The sequence below is a fragment of the Hyperoodon ampullatus genome (assembly GCF_949752795.1).
Source record: "Hyperoodon ampullatus genome assembly, chromosome: 2".
Lineage (NCBI taxonomy): Eukaryota > Metazoa > Chordata > Mammalia > Artiodactyla > Ziphiidae > Hyperoodon > Hyperoodon ampullatus.
Genome location: NC_136915.1, coordinates 109,759,454 through 109,780,004, shown reverse-complemented (window position 1 = coordinate 109,780,004; position 20,551 = coordinate 109,759,454). Strand labels below are relative to the sequence as shown.

Sequence of the window (20,551 nt, the reverse complement as noted above, 5' to 3'; positions counted from 1 at the left end):
ACAGCCACTGAAAATGAGTCACAGAACTGTTAATAAGGTAATCATACGGATGACACTGAATATGCTTAGACAATCCACAGACCCTTTAAACTATATCCATGGACCCACCTAGGAATACCTAGGCCTGTACTTAAGAAATACAGCTTTATAGCTCTCCATGGTATTTCCATCCATGCATCAAGCTAACCAACCACCTATGAGGTGACAAGCATTGTGCTGGGAGCAGAATGTCTGGGAGACAGAAACTGGTGACAAAAAGCATGTGTATCAATTACAAGGCAGTGTGTTAGGTGCTATGACAGAAGTAGAGACAGGTATAATGGTAGCAAAGAAGAACTGTTTAATCCAGACTAGGAAGTAGAAGTCAGGAAGGGAAAATTTCTTGAGGATACTAAGTGTATAAGGAAGTTGAAAGGACAGAGCAAAGAAAACTCTACAGAGTTCATACCTAACTGGGAATACTGTACTGCTCTATGGTTGATTATACAATTTGTTCTACTAGGCTGCCAATTTGATTTTCAAAAGGAATCAACTTCTTAAATTCATTTACTTAATACTGTAATTTGAAAACTGTTTAGTCCAAATAAATCTTACATTATGGAAAAGTTGCATATAATATATAATTACATGATATATATTATAAACAAATGATTAAAAAGTGAACAGCCATGTAATCACAACCCAGGTCAAGAAATAAAATATCGCTAGCTCCCCAGAGGACCTGAGTGCACCCCTTCAAGTTCACAATCCCTTCCATCTACCTGGGATGGTAGACTTTTGTGATAATTGTTTCCTTACTTTTCTTGGTTTTAACATATAGGTAGGTATAAACAAGAGTTCATTTTTTGCCAAATTTGAACTTTATATAAATGGATTCATACAATATATACATAAATATTCCTTTGTACTTTCAATCAATATTTTGTGAGATTTGTCTATGTCATTGCATATAACTGAAATTCATTGATTTTCCTTGCTGTCTGGTATTCCAGCATGCCACAGTTCATTCACTTTACTGTAGAAAAATATGTTTCCAAAATTTTTTTATTAGGGTTTTCACTTTATTAATTTATTTTCTGGCTGTGCTGTGCAGCTTGTGAGATCTTAGTTCTCCAACCAGGGATCGAACCTGGGCCCCCTAAAGTGGAAGCACAAGAGTCCTAACCAATGGACCGCTAGGGAATTCCCCAAATTTTTATTACCATAGACAATGTTGCTATGAAAATGTCCTTCCACTGATCTTGCTGCACATATGCAAAAGTTTCTCAGGGGTAAAAGCCTATGGTTGGAATCGCAAGATCTGTACATAAACTTTTAAAAATGAGGTTGTTTTATACCAATCAACCCTCAAAGCAACAGTATATAAGAGCTTCCACTGTGCCACAATCTTGCTAATGTTCATACTGGTGGACTTTAAGATTTATGCCTTATCTGGTACATATGTGTGCTGGTTATTAATTTACTGCCTCTCAGCTCTAACATGCCCTTCCCTTGTGGTACCGGAGCCAGACTCTGCAAACTCTATTTCTCCTTGGTTCAGTGTTGGACTCTGACAACAGAGAGCCCTAGAGTGACACTGAGAGGCTAGAAGAGGCAGTACGGATTCTTCTTTTGGTGTTCTATTTTCAAGTGGATCAGCTTAGAGGCATTCTGGGTGCATTTTAGCATAGCTTTTGTAGTTCAGTGGTGAGTGCTCTCTAGCCTGTTTCTTAACCACTAGTGACAGGTAGCATGTTCTTACAGCAATCCACTCTTTCCTCAGGTCTGAATCTTAGCTTGGGGTGAGTCCTTATTTACTTTTCCCTCAGGTTCAGAGGTAGTAGCTGCTTTCAGCAGATACTATTCCATGACACCTTAGAGTTAGTTTATTCTTTCTAGTAGTTAGCTACCTTTTACCCACTTAACGATTCTTCATGTAAAATTTTCCGTTTAAATTACTGATATGTGATTTCTCTCTCCTGATTGGGACTTAACTTATATGATATGTAATGAGATGTCTCAGCAGTTCTAGGGCTATATGACATGATATCAGAACAGACTGAATGCAAAAAGCAAGTAAGAAAATATAGCTATCTGATATTAAGCCAGACATTAAAGAGATCTGGCAAGAATGCAAAACACCACCACTCTTCTCACTAAAATTTTAAGTGTTGGTTATTAACGTTTATTGTTTTAAAAGTTATTAATAAATATTTAAATAATTTCTGGTTTGATTTCTACAAGTGCCAGGTAAAACTAAAATCTTCAAATTTTTTGTCTTTCTCATTATTTTATAATTCTTTATATATTCTGGATATGAACCTTTTGTTGACTGCATAAAAATATTTTCTCCCACTCTGTGGCTTGTCTTTTCACTCTTTTTTTAATTTTTTTTAAAGTATTTTTGGCTGCCCTGGGTCTTCGTTGCTGCGTGCGGGCTTTCTCTAGTTGTGGCGAGTGGGGGCTACTCTTTGATGCAGTGCGTGGGCTTCTCATTGCAGTGGCTTCTCTTGTTGCGGAGCATGGGCTCTAGGCGCCCGGGCTTCAGTAGTTGTGGTACATTGGCTTAACTGCTCCACGGCACGTGGGATCTTCCCGAACCAGGGCTTGACCCCGTGTCCCCTACATTGGCAGGTGGATTCTTAACCACTGCATCACCAGGGGAGCCCTTTGTCTTCTCACTCTTTATAGTGTTTTTCAATTAAATGGAAGGGTCTTCATTTTAATGTAGCTGTACTTATTAATCTTATGAGGTAAGGTCATGAAATATTCTCCTATATTGTCTTCAAAAGATCTGTAGTTCTTTCATGTTTAAGTATTTAATATGCAATTGATTTTTGTGTATGATGTGAGTGGGATCTAATTTTTTCTATATAGCCAATTTGTCCCAGCAATATTTATGAAAAAGTTATTCTTTTTCTACTACCTAATAGTTTCATACAGAGACCAAGTATATACACTGGTCTGTTTCTAGACTTTGTATTATGTTCTACCGGTTTCTTTGGCTATCTCTGGGCAAATATCACACTGCTTTATTTATCGTAGCTTTATAATCAGTCTTGAAATCTGGTAGAGCCAGTCTTCCCACCCTATTGTTCTTCAAGAGTTTCTAGGCTTTCTCTTTGTGGAGGAAGGGGAAGAAGGAGCTCTCTGCACTTCCATACAAAATTCAAAATCAATTAATAAAATAGGGGGGAAAAACACTACTGAGAGCCTAATTAAGACTGCTTTGGATTTATAAATCAATTTGGGAAGAAATGACATTAAATATTGAGTCTTCCCTATCCACAAATTATTTCTTTAGGTTTTCTATACTGTTTCTCAATTATGTTTTATAATTTTTTCAATAGAGATCTTATACATCTTTTGTTAAGATTTATTTCTAGATACAGTTGATTCTCATTAATTGCAGATTCTGTATTTGCAAATTCACCCACTTACTAAAATTTATTTGTAACTCCAAAATTTAGTCATCAGATGTGTTGTTTGGCTAGCAATTTTTTAGAATGTGATTTAGCTTCACACATTTAAAAATTGGGAGGCTTCATATAAGAATCTAGATTTTGACCTAGCTTAAAAAATGAGAAAGTCTTTGGAAGGTCTGAAAGCATAGGTCAACAGTGAACTCATATTTCTTTATGGCCATAGGCTAGGGTTGAGTAGCTGTTGCCCCTTTTAGATGGGTTTTTCCTTACAGTCCACCCACTTCACTCACCTGGGTTAACTGCCTGGAACTTCTAAACATTTGCCCCTCCTCAATTAAAGGAATTTAAACGATAGCCTTAAATTAAGAGAAATGAATTCACAAAAGGGTAGAAATGAGTCTAAAGTATAACCGTGAACAGAAATTTAAAAGGGGGATGAGATGGGGTTGTTTATGGAATACTAAAGCTCATATCCTAATACACTCTCATTTATCATATACTTTATAATTAATTTCTTTATAAGTGAGAATATATTCTGTTTCACTGATATAGTCTTCTACTCCTGATTCTATTATTGTTTTAAAATATATACAGATAATTGACAGGGGAACTCTGACTCTGATGTTCTTATAAACAATTATCTTGAACATATATCCTTCCACATCAAACCCTACTGAGATTCTGACTGGGATTACACAATGAATTTATAGATTATATATTGGGAGAGAATCATATTTTTAACAATACCAAATCTTTCCCTTCAAAAGTATGTATCGGGCTTCCCTGCTGGCACAGTGGTTGAGAGTCCACCTGCCAATGCAGGGGACATGGGTTTGTGCCCCGGACCGGGAGGATCCCACGTACCGCGGAGCAGCTGGGCCCGTGAGCCATGGCCGCTGAGCCTGTGCGTCCGGAGCCTGTGCTCCGCAACGGGAGAGGCCACAACAGTTAGAGGCCCATGTACCACAAAAAAAAAAAAAAAACAAACAACAACAAAAAAACAAGTATGTATCTATCTCTTCATTTATCCAGGTCTTCTTATAAAATTTTCTCTATAAAAGCCTTACATACTTCTTATTATATTTATTTTTGGGTGGGGTTTCCTTTATTTGTGCGGGGGAGGCAGTATTTTTTGTTGCAAAAGGGATCTTTTTTTTCTAATTACATTTTTTTTTTTTTTTTTTTGCGGTATGCGGGCCTCTCACTGTTGTGGCCTCTCCCGTTGCGGAGCACAGGCTCCGGACGCCAGCCCAGCCGCTCCGCGGCACGTGGGATCTTCCTGGACCGGGGCACGAACCCGTGTCCCCCTGCATCGGCAGGCGGACTCTCAACCACTGCGCCACCAGGGAAGCCCTCTAATTACATTTTTAATTGGTTACTGCTAGCATATATAGGAAATCTACTGCTTTTCTACGTTGAACTTGAATCTGGCTATTTAACTGAACTCTCTTATTAGTTGATTCTATGTAGGCCAGGGGTCAGCAGACTTCAAACCTCAGGCCAAATCTGGCCAGCTGCCTGTTTTGTAAATAAAGTTTTAGGAACACAGCCACACCCATTTGCTTATGGCTGCTTTTATGCTAGAATGGCAGAGTTGAGTAGTGGCAACAGAGATCCTATGGCTGGCAAAGCCTAAAATACTATCTGGTCTTTTATAGAAAAAGGTTGCCCACCCCTGATGTAGGTAATCCTATTATCTGCAAATAATGATAATTCTATCTCTTCTAAATGCCTTCTCACTATTATTTATTTATTTAGAAATGAATGGAATTTCAACATAATGGTGAACAGTAATGATGATAGAAGGCATCACTCCTGAAATGCTTTTATTGTTTCACCATTAAGTCTGATTTTATCATAGGTTTCTGAAGATATCCTTCATTGAGTTAAAAACATTTTCAGAGCTTAAAATTTTAAAGGACTGTACTTTATTCTGAGATTATGCCATTCCTATGTTTTTCTGTGAAATAGTAATACAAAGTAGTTGTTTTTTAAAATATCTTTACATGGTAAAATAAAAGGTGACAACCCTATATTAATCCATGAACTAGGTCATGAAATCTAAGTATAGGATACATTAGGTTAAGTTTTTAAGACTATAATGATATTTACAGCAGAAACGCTAAGTAGTGGAGATCATGTAGCACACTGCTTTTCTTACTCAAAATTATATTGGATTTATATATGTAAAGAAGCAGCACAGACTAGTGGTTAGGTGGCAAAGAACATAAGCTTCGGGGTCTAGACAGGCTTGGGTAGGAATTCTGCCAAATACCAGCCCCACTCCCCAACCCGGTAGCTGTGAGCGCTTAGGCAAGCTACTTAATGTCTCTAAGCCAGTTTCCTCCTCCTTAAAATGGGGGTAATAGTAGTAGCCACTTTAAATGTTGTTCTCAGGTTTAAACAACCTGAAGTACACAAAGTACTCTGTATAATAATAATAATATCTGGTCAATTATGACTGCTCAATAAATGTAGGTGATATTACTGTTATTATTTTATCTACTTCTGACGTGTATAAATCTTTATTACTTAGTATATAAAAATAAGACCACATTTTAATCTTTTGTAATACCAAAGTAGACATCTTAAGTTTACAATCCAAAGGAAGGAACAAGGATCATTCCATTCTAACTGAGTTAATACTAACAAATGGATCAATAAAATACGATAGTCATATATTCAAACATATATTATGCTAATAAGTACATAATTTTTTTTTTTTTCCCCGTACGCGGGCCTCTCACTGTTGTGGCCTCTCCCGTTGCGGACGGAGCACAGGCTCTGGATGCGCAGGCTCAGCGGCCATGGCTCACGGGCCCAGCAGCTCTGCGGCACGTGGGATCCTCCCGGACCGGGGCACGAACCCGTGTCCCCTGCATCGGCAGGTGGGCTCTCAACCACTGGGCCACCAGGGAAGCCCGATAAGCACATACTTTGAGGAAATATTTAGCTATTTTGATTTTTCCATATAATTGTTTATCCTCCAATTGTGTGTAGATGTGTGTGTTTCTCACACCAAGCAAAGAGCTTACAAATATGGATGAAACACAAGGAAAACACTATTAATACAGGGCAAAAATAAGATCAAATATAAGTGTTCCAGCACTTTGGGAAATGCTGGATACAACTTTGCTAATGGAGTAAATCAATACAGAATTAAGAATAAATATTTTCATTTCTCCCTAATTACACTGATTTCATGAAGGGGGCAAGATTTCAGAAAGACTCTGAAAGAAAAATGGAAATGTGTAAAAAACACAAAAACAGAAAAAGCAGTTAGAAAGAAGTACAGCCAGAGAGTATGACCAGGAGATACACTCTCTTGGTCAAGTTAGGAGAAAAGAGGCAGAGCATAAATAACAGACAAGGTTTCAAAAAGGGAAGAAAGAGTCTTTAAAAGAAAAGTGTATTACCAGGAAAGTTACAATGAACAATTTGGACAAAATATCCTTGGATCTTCAAGCATGTGCAACTATTACAGTTCTTACTAACGGGAAACTAAAATTCTAAATTTTCTAAGCTTAGATCCCAAAGAGGAGTAAGAATTTACTTACTTCACTAGAGCAGCTGCTTCAGGAAGTACATCAGCAAACGATTCACGGAATATGATTGCGTTTTTCCTTTTACAGTTCTGTATGACATCATTGGCAAGGTAAAAGAGATTCAAACGGTGGGGATAGGCAGCTGGAGATGACAAAAGACAATAAATAAGACCAAATGAGTCAATTTATACTTAGTACAACTTATTCCAAATACAGTGTTCTCAAACTGTGTAACTGCTACTACAAGGATGGATGATGAGTAAACAGACAAACGAGCTAATGGATCAAGTTACTGAACCTAATGCCTAAAAACCTTGACTGCTTCACGTTAAGTTTCTGTTCTAGGTATTCCTTTAGTAAATTTCTACTTCACTTTGTATGTATTTGGCACTAAAAAACCCATCAACTCTGGAGAAGCTCAAATAAAACAAAACTGTTCTCCCAAACATTTGGGAAGATAAAAAATTGAGTTGAAGTAGTTCAATTTGTTGCAAAAACACCAGGGTTAGTGGAAGGAGAATGGGTTTTAGAATCCAATCAGAATGTGACCTTAGGCAAGCAAATTGCTTAACCTCCTCTACATTATTATTGCAGACAGACTCTTTTCATCAACCAGTCCAGATATACCTAAGTCCTCCCATCTACTGGAAGAGAGGATCTGCTGCCACTTTCATCACTAGGCGAATGTCCTGGGAAATAAGTAATTTGAGCCCATAAACCCACCCACATCAACCTTTATTAAGGTCCAGGACAGGGCCCAATCAATTTACTATCTGGAACCTTGAGCAAAGTCACCCTAAGTTTTATTATTATCCTGAAAAATTTTACTGTCCATACGGATGATTCATCATGTTTTCTAGTCTCGACCTCCAATGCAGCGACCTCCAAGAACCACTTCTTTCTACATTTTAAAATCACCCTTTCTGACCACAACCGCCCATTCCATTATATTTGTCCTTCAGTTTCATCAAGATCTCAGTTCTTTATTTTCTCTAACTCACATATAGTCTCTTCTAGTACTCAATTCTTTCTCTACCAATTCCAGAGTCTTTCTGATCCATTATCGAAACCATTCTTTTTTTTTTTCCGGTACGCGGGCCTCTCACTGTTGTGGCCTCTCCCGTTGCGGAGCATGGGCTCCGGATGCACAGGCTCAGCGGCCATGGCTCACGGGCCCAGCCGCTCAGCGGCATGTGGGATCCTCCCGGACCGGGGCACGAACCCGCATCCCCTGCATCGGCAGGCGGACTCTCAACCACTGTGCCACCAGGGAAGCCCGAAACCATTCTTATATCAAAACCTTCATTTGCTTTTTATCCTCCTTACAATTTAGGCTTTCTATCACATGTATTCAACAAAATCCTAAATCTGGATCAATCTAACTGAATGACTTTACCGCACCTTTATTTCTGCCCCGGGGTTCTGCTGAAGAAAAATCATACCACCAGAAGTAATGAAACAATGTAAATTCAGTCCCTTCCTTCAGTGGGCCCTCCTCCCATATGTGTCTTTAATCAGCATCCTCTCTCAATTGCTGTAAGAGCTATTTCAAACTTTTACCACTCTTGTCAAGCGCCCTCTCTTACCACATTCTTTCTCACTCTCAGGAGATAAGCTTAATATGCTATTTCACAGAGAAGCAGAAATCATTAGATGGGAATTATGTTCTCTCAAAAAATGTACCCAGGGACTTCCCTAGTGGCGCAGTGGTTAAGAATCCGCCTGCCAATGCAGGGGACATGGGTTCGATCCCTGGCCCAGGAAGATCCCACATGCCATGGAGCAACTAAGCCTGTGTGCCACAACTACTGAGCCTGCATGCCACAACTACTGAAGCCTGCGTGCCTAGAGCCCACGCTCCGCAACAAGAGAAGCCACCGCAATGAGAGACCTGCGCACCGCAACGAAGAGTAGCCCCCACTCGCCGCAACTAGAGAAAGCCCATGCACAGCAACGAAGACCCAACGCAGCCAAAATTAAATAAATATATAAATTTATTATTTTTTTTAAATGTACCCATACGTAAACCCATCCAGATCAATTTACCTAAGTCAGTTAAGATCTTTCAGATCAGGGATCTGAAAGAGTGTTATATACTCACTGTCTCTAATTTCTAGTAACTCCATAATTACAGGAGCTACCTTTTTTTGTACTTAAAAAATATGCGGGCTTCCCTGGTGGCACAGTGGTTGGGGGTCTGCCTGCCAATGCGGGGGACGCAGGTTCGGGCCCTGGTCCAGGGGGGTCCCGCATGCCGTGGAGCAACTAAGCCCGTGAGCCATGGCTACTGAAGCCGGCACCCTGGAGCCCGTGCTCCGGAACAAGAGAGGCCACTGCGATGAGAGGCCTGTGCACTGCAGCGGGGAGTGGCCCCCACTTGCTGCAACCAGAGAAAAGCCCACGTGCAGCAATGAAGACCCAACGCAGCCAAAAAATAAAATAAAATAAAATAATAAAATAAATTTATTTTAAAAAATGCAATCTACCATGTGAGGAGCCTTATATAAATTATGCTATCTCATTTATGTTGCCATCACTTCACTCAAACAGCAATTACCAATATTACCAATAAACTCCAACTTATTAAACCCAAAGGAGATTTTTCATTAATATATTTATTTTATTTATTTATTTTTGGCTGTGTTGGGTCTTGTTGCTGTGTGCCGGCTTTCTCTAGTTGCAGTGAGCGGGGGCTACTCTTTGTTGTAGTGCGCAGGCTTCTCATTGCAGTGGCTTCTCTTGTTGGGGAGCGCGGGCTCTAGGAGCATGGGCTCAGTAGTTGTGGCCTGCGGGCTCTAGAGCACAGGCTCAGTAGTTAGTGGCACAGAGGCTTAGTTGCTCCGCGGCACCTTCCCGGACCAGGGCTCGAACCTGTGTCCCCTACATTGGCAGGCGGATTCTTAACCACTGCACCACTAGGGAAGCCCCAAAAGGAGATTTTTTAAAATGCTATTTCTACAAAGAACTATCATTTCCACCAGGCTTTGGCACACAGAATAATGTGCTATAGTAATCCCTTTTTGTTTCTGTTATAATCATTCTCTTAGTTCTCCTCTGATGTCTCTAGCTCTTCCTCCATATATATACACAGGTGGACATGATAGGTAGGCAGCTCTGCTTGTGATCATCCTCCTTTATTTATTTCTTTTTTAAAAATATTTATTTATTTGCAGGTCACAGGCTCCTTAGTTGTGGCATGCAGGTTTCTTAGTTGCGGCACACGGGCTTAGTTGTGGCATGCTAACTCTCAGTTGCAGCACGCGTGTGGGATCTAGTTCCCTGACCAGGGATCAAACCCAGGCCCCCTGCACTGGGAGCGTGGAGTCTTATCCACCGCGCCACCAGTGAAGTCTCCATCCTCCTTTAAATGTTGATGCTCCCCAGGGTTCTCTCCTGAGCCCTCTTCTCGATTCACCCGTAGCATAGAGTTGTAAGATTTCAGGTTCAAAATCAGATAGTCTGTTCTATTCCTGGCTTTATCACTTATTAGCTTTAGGATCTTATACATTACCTAACTTCTATATATTACTTTTTTTTCCTTTGCAAAATGACAAACTCATGGGTTGTTACAAGAATTAAATAAAACAATGTATGTAAAGCATTTAGGACTGTGCTTAGCAAACAGAAAATGGAATGCTATCAGCATAATTATCCACATTTAACTACTACCACCTAAGTACCAATGACTCCCATAACCATAGATTTCATGCTTGGATTTCCCTTTACCAGTCAATGCACACTCTACTTCAAAGTCTCAGAGATACCTTGAACTTGGGTTTTCAATATTTTATTAATAATCTTCCTCCTCTTCCATCTGTTACTGCTCTTGTATTTAGCTAGAATTTCAGCAGTCTTTTTTGGCTCCTCTTCTTCCCTACCTGACCCTCACCCCCTTTTGATAAATCTCCAAGTCCAGCCAATTTTGTCTCCAATAATATTTTTCAAATTTATCCCCTCTTCTCCTTCTCTTCCTACCATTGCTCTTTGCTGGGTCATCACTTTTGACCCAGACTACTACTGAAATAGCCTCCTAACTGGTTATCCTGCCTTGGACTTGGTCTTCTCAAATTTATTCTCTACATTGTTGCTAAATTCATCTTCTAATACGTGAACAGTATCCAACTATTTCTCAGATCAAATCTGTCAATGATTTCCAACTGCTTACTAGAAAATGCCCAAACACCTTAGTTTTCATTTACATTCTGGATCTTACCTTCTCTTCCAGTCTCATCTCTTCTGCCTTCAAATTCAAAATTCCACCTTTAATGAATTACTCACAGTTCCCAGAAACACACCTCTCTCTCTCCCTCTCTCTCTCACAGACTTTCCTTTTCTATGATAATCCATCCTAAATAATCAGTGTTTTCTACTCACCCATAGGAAAAAGTCAAAAATTTTAAATTTAATTCATGTCAGATTCTGACCCCTCTCTACCTCAACTTCCCAAAACAAATCACCCCAAACTTTTTTTTTTGGCCGTGCCACGTGGCTTGCAGGCTCTTAGTTCCCCCACCAGGGACTGAACTCAGGCCCTTGGCAGTGAAAGCTTGGAGTCCTAACCAGGAAATTCCTGCCCTAAACTATTACTGGAGAGATTAAGAGACTCAAGGTACAGAGCAATCTGATGTAACTAATTTGTGTTTCTGAAATGGATATAGGTTTGGACTAGCCAGTTGTAAATGACATTTTTGGATCAACTGAAGAAATGTGAATGTGGTCTGGATCAGATAAGATGAAAATTTATGGAAATGGAAATAAATCATCAACTGGGGGGAAAACACAGTAATTACAGAATGATCTCATGTTAGGAAAAAAATCTGTGAAAGAGATCAGAAAGAATATGGAGTTAAATTTTAACAGTACTGATCTCTATTTTTTTCACTTTTGCTTGCCTGTATTATAATTTTCTGTAATACATATTTGCTGCTTCCATTATTGATTAAGGAAATATAATCGCTTTTGTCCAAAAAGTTTAACTGATTGTCTTTAACTAATTTGTATTTCAGCCTGGACCTGTTCTTTGAACTGCAGACTCAAATATCCAACTTCCTACCCAACATCTCTCTTGGGATATTTAATACACAGCTCAGACTCAACGTGTGATATTCTGATCTCTTCCTCTTAATTCTCTCCTCCTATAGTCTTCTCCGTCCCAGTAAATGGCATTTCTTCTGTGGTGGCTTTTTTCAGCCAAAAATCGGGTCATCCTTGACTCCCCTCTTTCACACTCCATATCCAAACTCACAATGCAGATCTCAGTAATGCTACCTTTGAAATATATACAGATTTAGGAAGTTACAAATGCAGAAAGAAGAAGGTTAGAATAAACCCTGTGGTTCTGGACTGTAATTGGAAGTCTTGGTATGAATTCACAGTTATATATAGAAAACATGCACTTATTCAAGTGATAAAAGTTAATGTCACTATTAATGGGGCAGATTGACATTATGTTCCTCCAAATACATATAACGCTTTAAGAACACAGCATCACTTCTGTGGTATTCTTGCCCCAAACTGCATAACCTGAATCTAAAAACAAAAACAAAAACAAAAAAACAGACAAACACAAATTTATGGATTATTTTACAAGTTACTGGCCTATAGTCTTCAAAAATTTCAGGGTCATGAAAGATAAGGAAAGACTAAAGAACTGTTTCAGACTGAAGTAAACTAAAGAGACATGACAATCAACTCTAACAAATGACCCTGGATTTTAAAGACCATTATTGGGGCTTCCCTGGTGGCGCAGTGGTTGAGAGTCCGCCTGCCGATGCAGGGGACACGGGTTCGTGCCCCGGTGCGGGAAGATCCCACATGCCTCGGAGTGGCTGGGCCCGTGAGCCATGGCCGCTGAGCCTGCGCGTCCGGAGCCTGTGCTCCGCAACGAGAGAGGGCACAACAGTGAGAGGCCCAGGTACCGCAAAAAAAAAAAAAAGAAAAAAAAAAAAGACCATTATTGGGATAACTGGCAAAATTCAATTAAGGTCTGTGGATTCGATGGTAGTACTGTATCAGTTTTCATTTCCTGATTTTGGTGGTTGTACAGATGTTACGTAACAACTGTTGCAATGTACTGAACTGTGTCTCCCCAAAATTTGTATGTTGAAGTCCTAACCCCCAATGTTACTGTATGTGGAGATAAGGTCTATAAAGAGGTAATTAAGGTTACGTGAGGACATAATGGTGGGGCCTTGATAAGACAACATGAGTGTCCTTATAAGAGACATCAGAGGAACTCTGCCTCCCCCCAAACCCTCCTCCACCACGTGAGGACACAGTAAGAAGGTGGCCATCTACAAGCCAGGAAGAGAACTTTCACCAGAAACTGAACCCTGTCAGACCTTGATCTTAGCCTTTCCACCTTCTAGAACTGTGAGAAAATAAATTTCTGCTGCTTAAAGCCACACAGTTTGTGGTATTTTGTTATGGCAGCCCAAGCTTATTAATACAACTATATAAGGAAATGAACTGTTTTTAAGGACACTGAAGTATTGAACAGGGCATCATGTCTGCAACATACTCTCAAATAGCTCTGAAGAAAAGTGTGTGTGTGTGTGTGTGTGTGTATACGTGTATATGAAGAGAGCAATAAGAGATTAAAGTAAATATGGTAAAACGTTAATTACTGGGGAATCTGGTGAAAGGCACACAAGAGGTATTTGTAATATACTGCAGCTTTAAATTTGAAATTATTTAAAAATAACAAATTTTTAAAAATACATAGACTCCAACTATTACTTATCATTGCCTCCTGGTTTAAGTCATATCATCTTTTGCTTGAATTATTGAATTAGCCTCTTAACTGGTCTCCCTGCTTCTACCTTTGCCCCACTTCAGTCTAGATCCTTTCAAAATATAAATCTGATCATATTATATTGCTGCTTTAAATCCCTCCAATAATGGCTCTCGTCCTCACTCAGGGTAAAGATCAAAGTCCTTACTATGGCCCGTAAGTCCTAAACAATCTGACCTTGCATTATCTCTCTGATCCCCAGTCCTGGTAACCATTCATTCCATTCCTGCCACTCTGGCCACCTTGCAACTGCAAGACCTACAACACACCTGGCATACTCTTGCTTCAGGGTCCTTTGAGCTCTCTGCTCCCTCTGCTTGGAACATTCTTTCCCCATACAATCTCATGGTTTACTCTCTCGCTGCCTTTAAATCTTTGCCCAAATGTCACTTTCTCAGTGACCTTCTGTATTTCCCTGACCAGGAAAACTGCAACATCAAACCACCAACACCCCTATCACCCCTTCCCCCCCCCCCCCAATAAACTATAATTTACTTAGTTTATCTTTTGCCTGTCTCCCCCGATGAGGACAAGGATTTTTGTTAGTTTTCTTTAGTGTTGAATTCTCAGCACTTAAGAGCATGCCTAAGACATAGTAGGCTTTCAGTAACTATTTCTTGAATAAATAAATTAGAAAAAAAGGAGAAGGAAAATGTAAAGAAAAGAAAAACTACTCATGAAAATGAGTACTATAGTCTTCTATTCAGTTTGGTTAATAATCCCATAAGGTAGCTGGCTTCTGAGTACCTCCAGAGTAGATAGGGACCAGACTTCCATCTAAGATACCATTAGGTACTATAATTAGTGCACAATTTTAAGAATTAACCTTTTGTCTTAGGTACTGATTTTAGAACCCGAGTCCCGAGTAAATGACTTCAATGTACACTGAAAGAGCCACATCTAAGCTAAAAAATTCAAAATGGTCTCTCAACATTTGTAAAGTATCAACTCAGAAGTTCTTTGAATATTTTGCCACTAGGAACATTTGTTAAATATCGTTATATATAATTATCTAGAAATCTACTAAATCCAAACATTCCTTAACTCTAAACAGAAAACTACTCAGTGTTATCAATGATCTGTAAAGAGCCAAAAGAAAATCAGAATCTAAATATCCACCAGTAGTAGAGTTGACAATCATTAATCAAATATGAAGACCATACAGAAAATAGAAAAATGGTTTACATATTGAAAGTGAAGAAAACAAAAAATATATGTCAACCTTGCCTCTTGCTTCCCCTTACTTTTTACATTTAAGTCCTGTTAATCCTACCTTCTTATTACTGCGTATTTCTGAATTTAAGATAAGATTGTTTACAACATGCACATTTTATATACCACCAAGAAATTTAAAAAGTACTTCCAGTTAGCTGAATGAAACCATCAACTGTAAAATACATACTGCTTTCAAACATGTTAAAATGTGAAGACGATGTACATCCTAGAATTGATGAAGTACATTAATTTCTAGTTCATTTTTTCCCTCCCCATTTCTTTTGCCACTACCCTACTTCAGTTTCTCATCATTACTACAACAAACTTCTTAATAACTGATCTCTGTCTGTAGTTTCAATGCATTCTCCAGACTGCTGGGAATTAATCCCACCAGTATGCTTGTCCCTGTGTACAAGGATATTCTTGCAGCACTATTTCCAACAAAAGTCTGGAAATATCCTAAAAGTTCTTAATAGGGGCTTCGCTAAATAAATTCTGTTACCTCCATCTAGCTGAAAAGTATGTAACTTAAAAAACTTGTGTTTTTAACAGTTCATTTTATAGTTCATTTAGAACTATCTCCAAGATATAAAGCAAAAATAAGATATAATGGGTCTACTTTGCTAGTATATGTGTACAAAAAGTACAAACAAGCATATATTTCATATTTATCGAGAATACCTCTGGGAAGATATATAAGAAACTGCTAACAGTGATGCCTCTACAGAAGGAAACCAAGGGATCAAGAGAGATAGAGACAGTCATGACAGAGGAATTCATTTTCCATTGTACACTTTTTGGAATTTGACTTGGGCATGTATTTACTTATTCAAAATAAACATTAAAAATTAAAAACAAAACACCCCTATGCCACTACATTTTATGTCCTTCCTCAATACTGCTCAAGCACCTTGTATATAGATACTGTACTTTTTCACTTGGAATTTAAAACATCCATTTATAAATGTTTCCTCATCAGACCATGAGTTCTTTCAGCACACTGGCTTGGTACCTCAATGCCAATCAACTATTTATCAGGTATACAATTAATATCTTCTATTGAATAAATGAATACTAACCAAAGCCTCCTTTCTAAAATCATCCCCATCCAGGCCTCATCTTCCCCCATGCTCCAAATTATCTGTTTCTCTCTCATCAATTATCCCCAAATGTTTTGGGGTCTCCTAGATAATACCAAGCAATGATCTAGGATGTGAAGGAGACTGAACCTTTTACTCCTGTCCCTTGTTAACCAAATCCATCTTCTGTAAGTCTATATCACAGTCTTAAACAACAACCCCCCACCATTGCTCTTTCATAAAATTTACTCTTTCACGTTTACCCTGATTTCACTAACACGAAAATGCTGGTGAAAAGAGGAATATCAAATAAATAATGTAATCTGCCCCACCTTAGTGCTAAGGGGAGTCCTGTCTCAAATACATATAGCAGAATTCTCATTCCTTTCCGAGGATGGTATAGCAGAAAGAAAGCAGAAATTGGACTCAGACATACATCAATTCAAATTTTACCTCAATAACTGAGTCATGACCTTCACTAAAATTATATGTCTCTGAGCCTTTATTTCCATCCTTAAAATGAATATAATAGCTCAAAAGACTTTGCAAGGAATAAATAATATATGTTAAATGTCTGTTTATAGTACCTACTAGAGAACAAGTCAAATACTTCACTAACAGCAGTTGTTTTCTCCCAGTTTTCCTTCCCTGTAAGCTAGTATATATCAGGTGAGTATGAGGGAAAAATGTCATTTGAATAAACTAATCTAAATTAAGATATGTATGACAATAGTTTCTTTCTCTTTAACCCTGGCCTCTGAAAATGGGGAGAGAAAAGGCTATTTTATTCTTAGCTCCTCCAATTCCAGGACTCCCTTGCTCTATTCTGGCTCCTGACATCTAGGAGGCTTGTGAAACATCTAGGTTGCAAAAAAATCAGAAGCGGAATCACTTGGGAACCCTAGTGTTCGGAGAAGTCCGAGGGCTTCAACTCAACCGGTTTTCTTCTCAGCTGACCTCAGAAATACTTGGTTTGTCTATAGTAATACTAAATATAGAGATTTATATGAGTTGTTTAATTGCTTACACCTAATAACTATGCGGAGTAACTATGTACATATCATTTAATAAGCGAAATGTTTTAAAAAGTTGATTATAACCAAAACTCTGCTCAGGAACGATTCAAATGTTGGTTAATTAAATAGCCAAGCTGTCTGTTCATGGATTTAAAAAAATGTTCACACTATTTCTTCCATCTAAAATGACATTACTCTTCTCCTTTTATTATTTGAATTCTCATCTCAAAACCCAAGTCAAAACCCTGGTCCTCAAAGACAGCTCTTGAAACCACTTCCATCTTTCTTAACTCTGAACTTACACTGCTCTTATATTTAACATCATGTACTACTTCACACATTAGCTTTTCCTTGGCTTGATTGTAAACTCTTTGAAACAGAATTATATCATTTACTTCTTTTCCATCTTTCATAGTGCTGAATACAAACTAGCCATTTATTATGTTTTTGTTGACCGACTGCCTACTTCCATAGTCTAACTTGAGGCCAAAAAAAGCAGATTATTCCTTTTCATCTTCAATGAGTATTAGCACAACTATTTTTTACATTAATGAAGGGAAATACTAGTGTGGCTAATCCCAACAAATTAATTCCCAAAACATTTCCACTGTGCATTTAGAATATATCATATCAATTCTTTTAACAAATTTATCTTGGTAATTATGTACTTAAGTTTACGTCATGATAATCTACCTTACTCTCCACACCTTATACTTCTCTAACAGAGAAGGAAGAGAGATGCCACAAGTTTAGGAAAGAGTAACTTGTGAGAAAACAATCAACTTTTTATAACCAGGGTGTCATATGATATTTCAACATCAATGTTGCCACCACCACCAAGAAAGTATATGTGAAGCCAAGAGATATAAACTTATACATTTACCAAAAACTTAGAGGAATTAATTTCCATAACACTTTCATAATATGTCAGCCAATCAGCTGTCAAAGTCAGGTACTGTGCCCTTTTTTCTCCATCTATCTAATAACTATAGAAAAATTTCCAAGAAGCAGTATAATATGGCCTGGTGCAGCAGTTCCCAAATTCTGGCCATAGCCTGTGATGAAATTTCCATTGGTTTGCAGAGAAATGAGAAAAATGAGGACATAGCAGCTTATTTTTCCTAAAGCAAAATGTATCCAAGTTAAAGAATGGTTCTCTATTATCTTCTTCCTATTTTTCTGGTAATTAAAATATCTTTATGAAATGATGGTAATGATTTTAATGTCCTCAATTGGAAATATGAACAATCCTATTTCAGCACCTTTAGTTTTTCTATTTTCTTAAATTGATTGGCCCATGTCTAGAAACTACTAGTCCAATAGATCTCCTCTGATCCTGACTCACTGTGAGCTACCAAAATAAATGAATGCTTAAACACTTCATTGCTTAGTTTGCTTTTTACAATCAATAATTAGACTTGTGTGTTAACTGTGCTGGAAAAATTTCTTTCTTGAGATTACATGGACCCATGATCTGTGGATCACAAAAATGCCAGAAGCAGCATTAGTATATAAAGATGGTCTTTTATTTATCCCAAGAACTTAAGGATGGCTTTATCTTAGAAAATCTGTAAATATCATTCACTATATTTACAGAAAAATTCTTGATAAAATTCTGTCTGCTGAAGTAGATACGGTTAGCAAATAACAATTTCCGTTAGAAATAAAAAGGAACCACATAACTTGATAATGAAGTCTTAAATACAAAGAGTGAAGTACCATAGGGGTAAGACTATCATATATATCAGATCAGTTCTTCCACATTGATCAACACATTCAATAGAATTCCAGTCAAAATCCTAATAAAATACATTAAGGAATTTGAGAAGCTGATTCTCCATTTTATATGGAAGTGCAAAGGCCTAAGAATAAAAAGACACAAGGTAGAAGAATGTGGCCTCCCAGATACCATGACGTCATATAACAGGCTATGGAATTTGCGCAGGTATGGCCAAACTGACCATTAGAACCAAAAGGAGAGCCCATAAACAGATCTGTGTTAACTGACATTTATGACAGGGGTAGCACTGCAGATCACTGGGAAAAAAGGAGAATGCTATTCATTAAAGTAGATAGGACAATGGTGTTTCTACATGGAAAAAAAATGAAAATGAACTCTATCATGTCATATACAAAAATCAGTTCTGAATGGAATAAGGACAAATACAATAGGCTAACCAAAGGCTTCAGCAGAAAACACAGGAGAACATCTTTATGACCATAAGGTAGGGAAAGAGTTCTTAAACCAAACACAGTGTGCCAACCATAATAAAAAGTGGGTTAACCCCAATACATATATAAATCTAATATTATTAAAATTAAGAACCTCTCTTCATCAAAAAGACATCATAAAGAGAGTACAAAGACATACCTCTAACTGGGAGAAACTCCTTGTAACTTCTTATGTGGGCAAAAGAAACAAATGGGCATTTCACAAAATAGGAATCTTGAATAGCCAATCAAAACAGAACTTCATTAATAATCAGGAAAATCCAAATTAAGATCAGGAGACAGCATTTACCCGCCCCCCAAGCCTGGCAAAAAATTCAAGAGAGCTGACAGTACCAAGATTTGGCAAAGATGTGTAGAAACAGAAAGTCATCTTATTTATTGTGTTGGTGTTTTTTTTTTTTATTTTAAAATCAGGTTTATTATTGAGGTTTGATTTACACACACCAAAATTCACCCTTTTTTAATGTACAGGTATATAAATTTTGACAAATTTTGCGGTGTAACCCCCACAGTTATATTACCCCCCAAATCCTTCCTGCCCATTTTTAGTGAACCCCTCTCCCTACCCCCACTCTCTAACCATATAGTTTTGTCCTTTCCATAGAGTTATATAAATGAAAGTATATAATACATAGCCTTTGAGTCACTTAGCATAATACATTTGACATGTATCTATGTGTGTGTACCAGTACTTCATTTCTTTAAGTCTTTTTTTTTTGGCCACGCTGTACAGCATTCAAGATCTTAGTTCCCAGACCAGGGATTGAACCCGTGCCTCCTGAACTGGAAGTGCAGAGTCCTAACTACTGGACCGCCAGGGATTCCCTTAAGTCATTTTTTTTTAAATTGTGGTAAAATATACAAAACATAACATTTCATTTATTTTTACTGTAAGGTAATATTCCATTTCAAGGATGTCCTAAAGTTTGTTTGCATCACAGTTTGTTTGTTGAAGGGTATTTGGGTTTTTTTGGTTTTGGTAATTATCAATAAAACCACTATAAACATCTCTTAATAGCATCTTTAAAACAGCAAAATTTCATAATTTTGATGAAGTCCAGCTTATAAAAAATTTTTTTTTATGGATTGTGTTGTTGGTGTCGTAAGAAATCTTTGCCTATCCCAAGATCACAGACTTTCTCATACATAAAGGTGAAATACTGAAAGCTGCAGGATGTTCACTTTCACCCTTTCTCTACAACTAGACGTTCTAGCCAGTGCAGTAAGACAAGGGAAAGGAATAAAGGCATATAAATTGTAAAGGAAG

General features: G+C 37.9%; 1 protein-coding gene across 11 annotated transcripts in view; it reads right to left on the bottom strand.

The window, feature by feature from the left end:
* RPRD2 (regulation of nuclear pre-mRNA domain containing 2) overlaps window positions 1-20,551 on the bottom strand; it is a gene marked incomplete at both ends in the record, with an annotated part of 89,233 nt that overhangs the window by 45,475 nt on the left and 23,207 nt on the right. For all 11 annotated transcript variants that reach the window (XM_079697008.1, XM_079697011.1, XM_079697013.1 and 8 more), the window contains one exon: window positions 6,962-7,091. In XM_079697008.1, coding sequence (XP_079553134.1) covers window positions 6,962-7,091 — 130 coding nt within the window. The remainder of the gene's footprint in view (window positions 1-6,961; window positions 7,092-20,551) is intronic.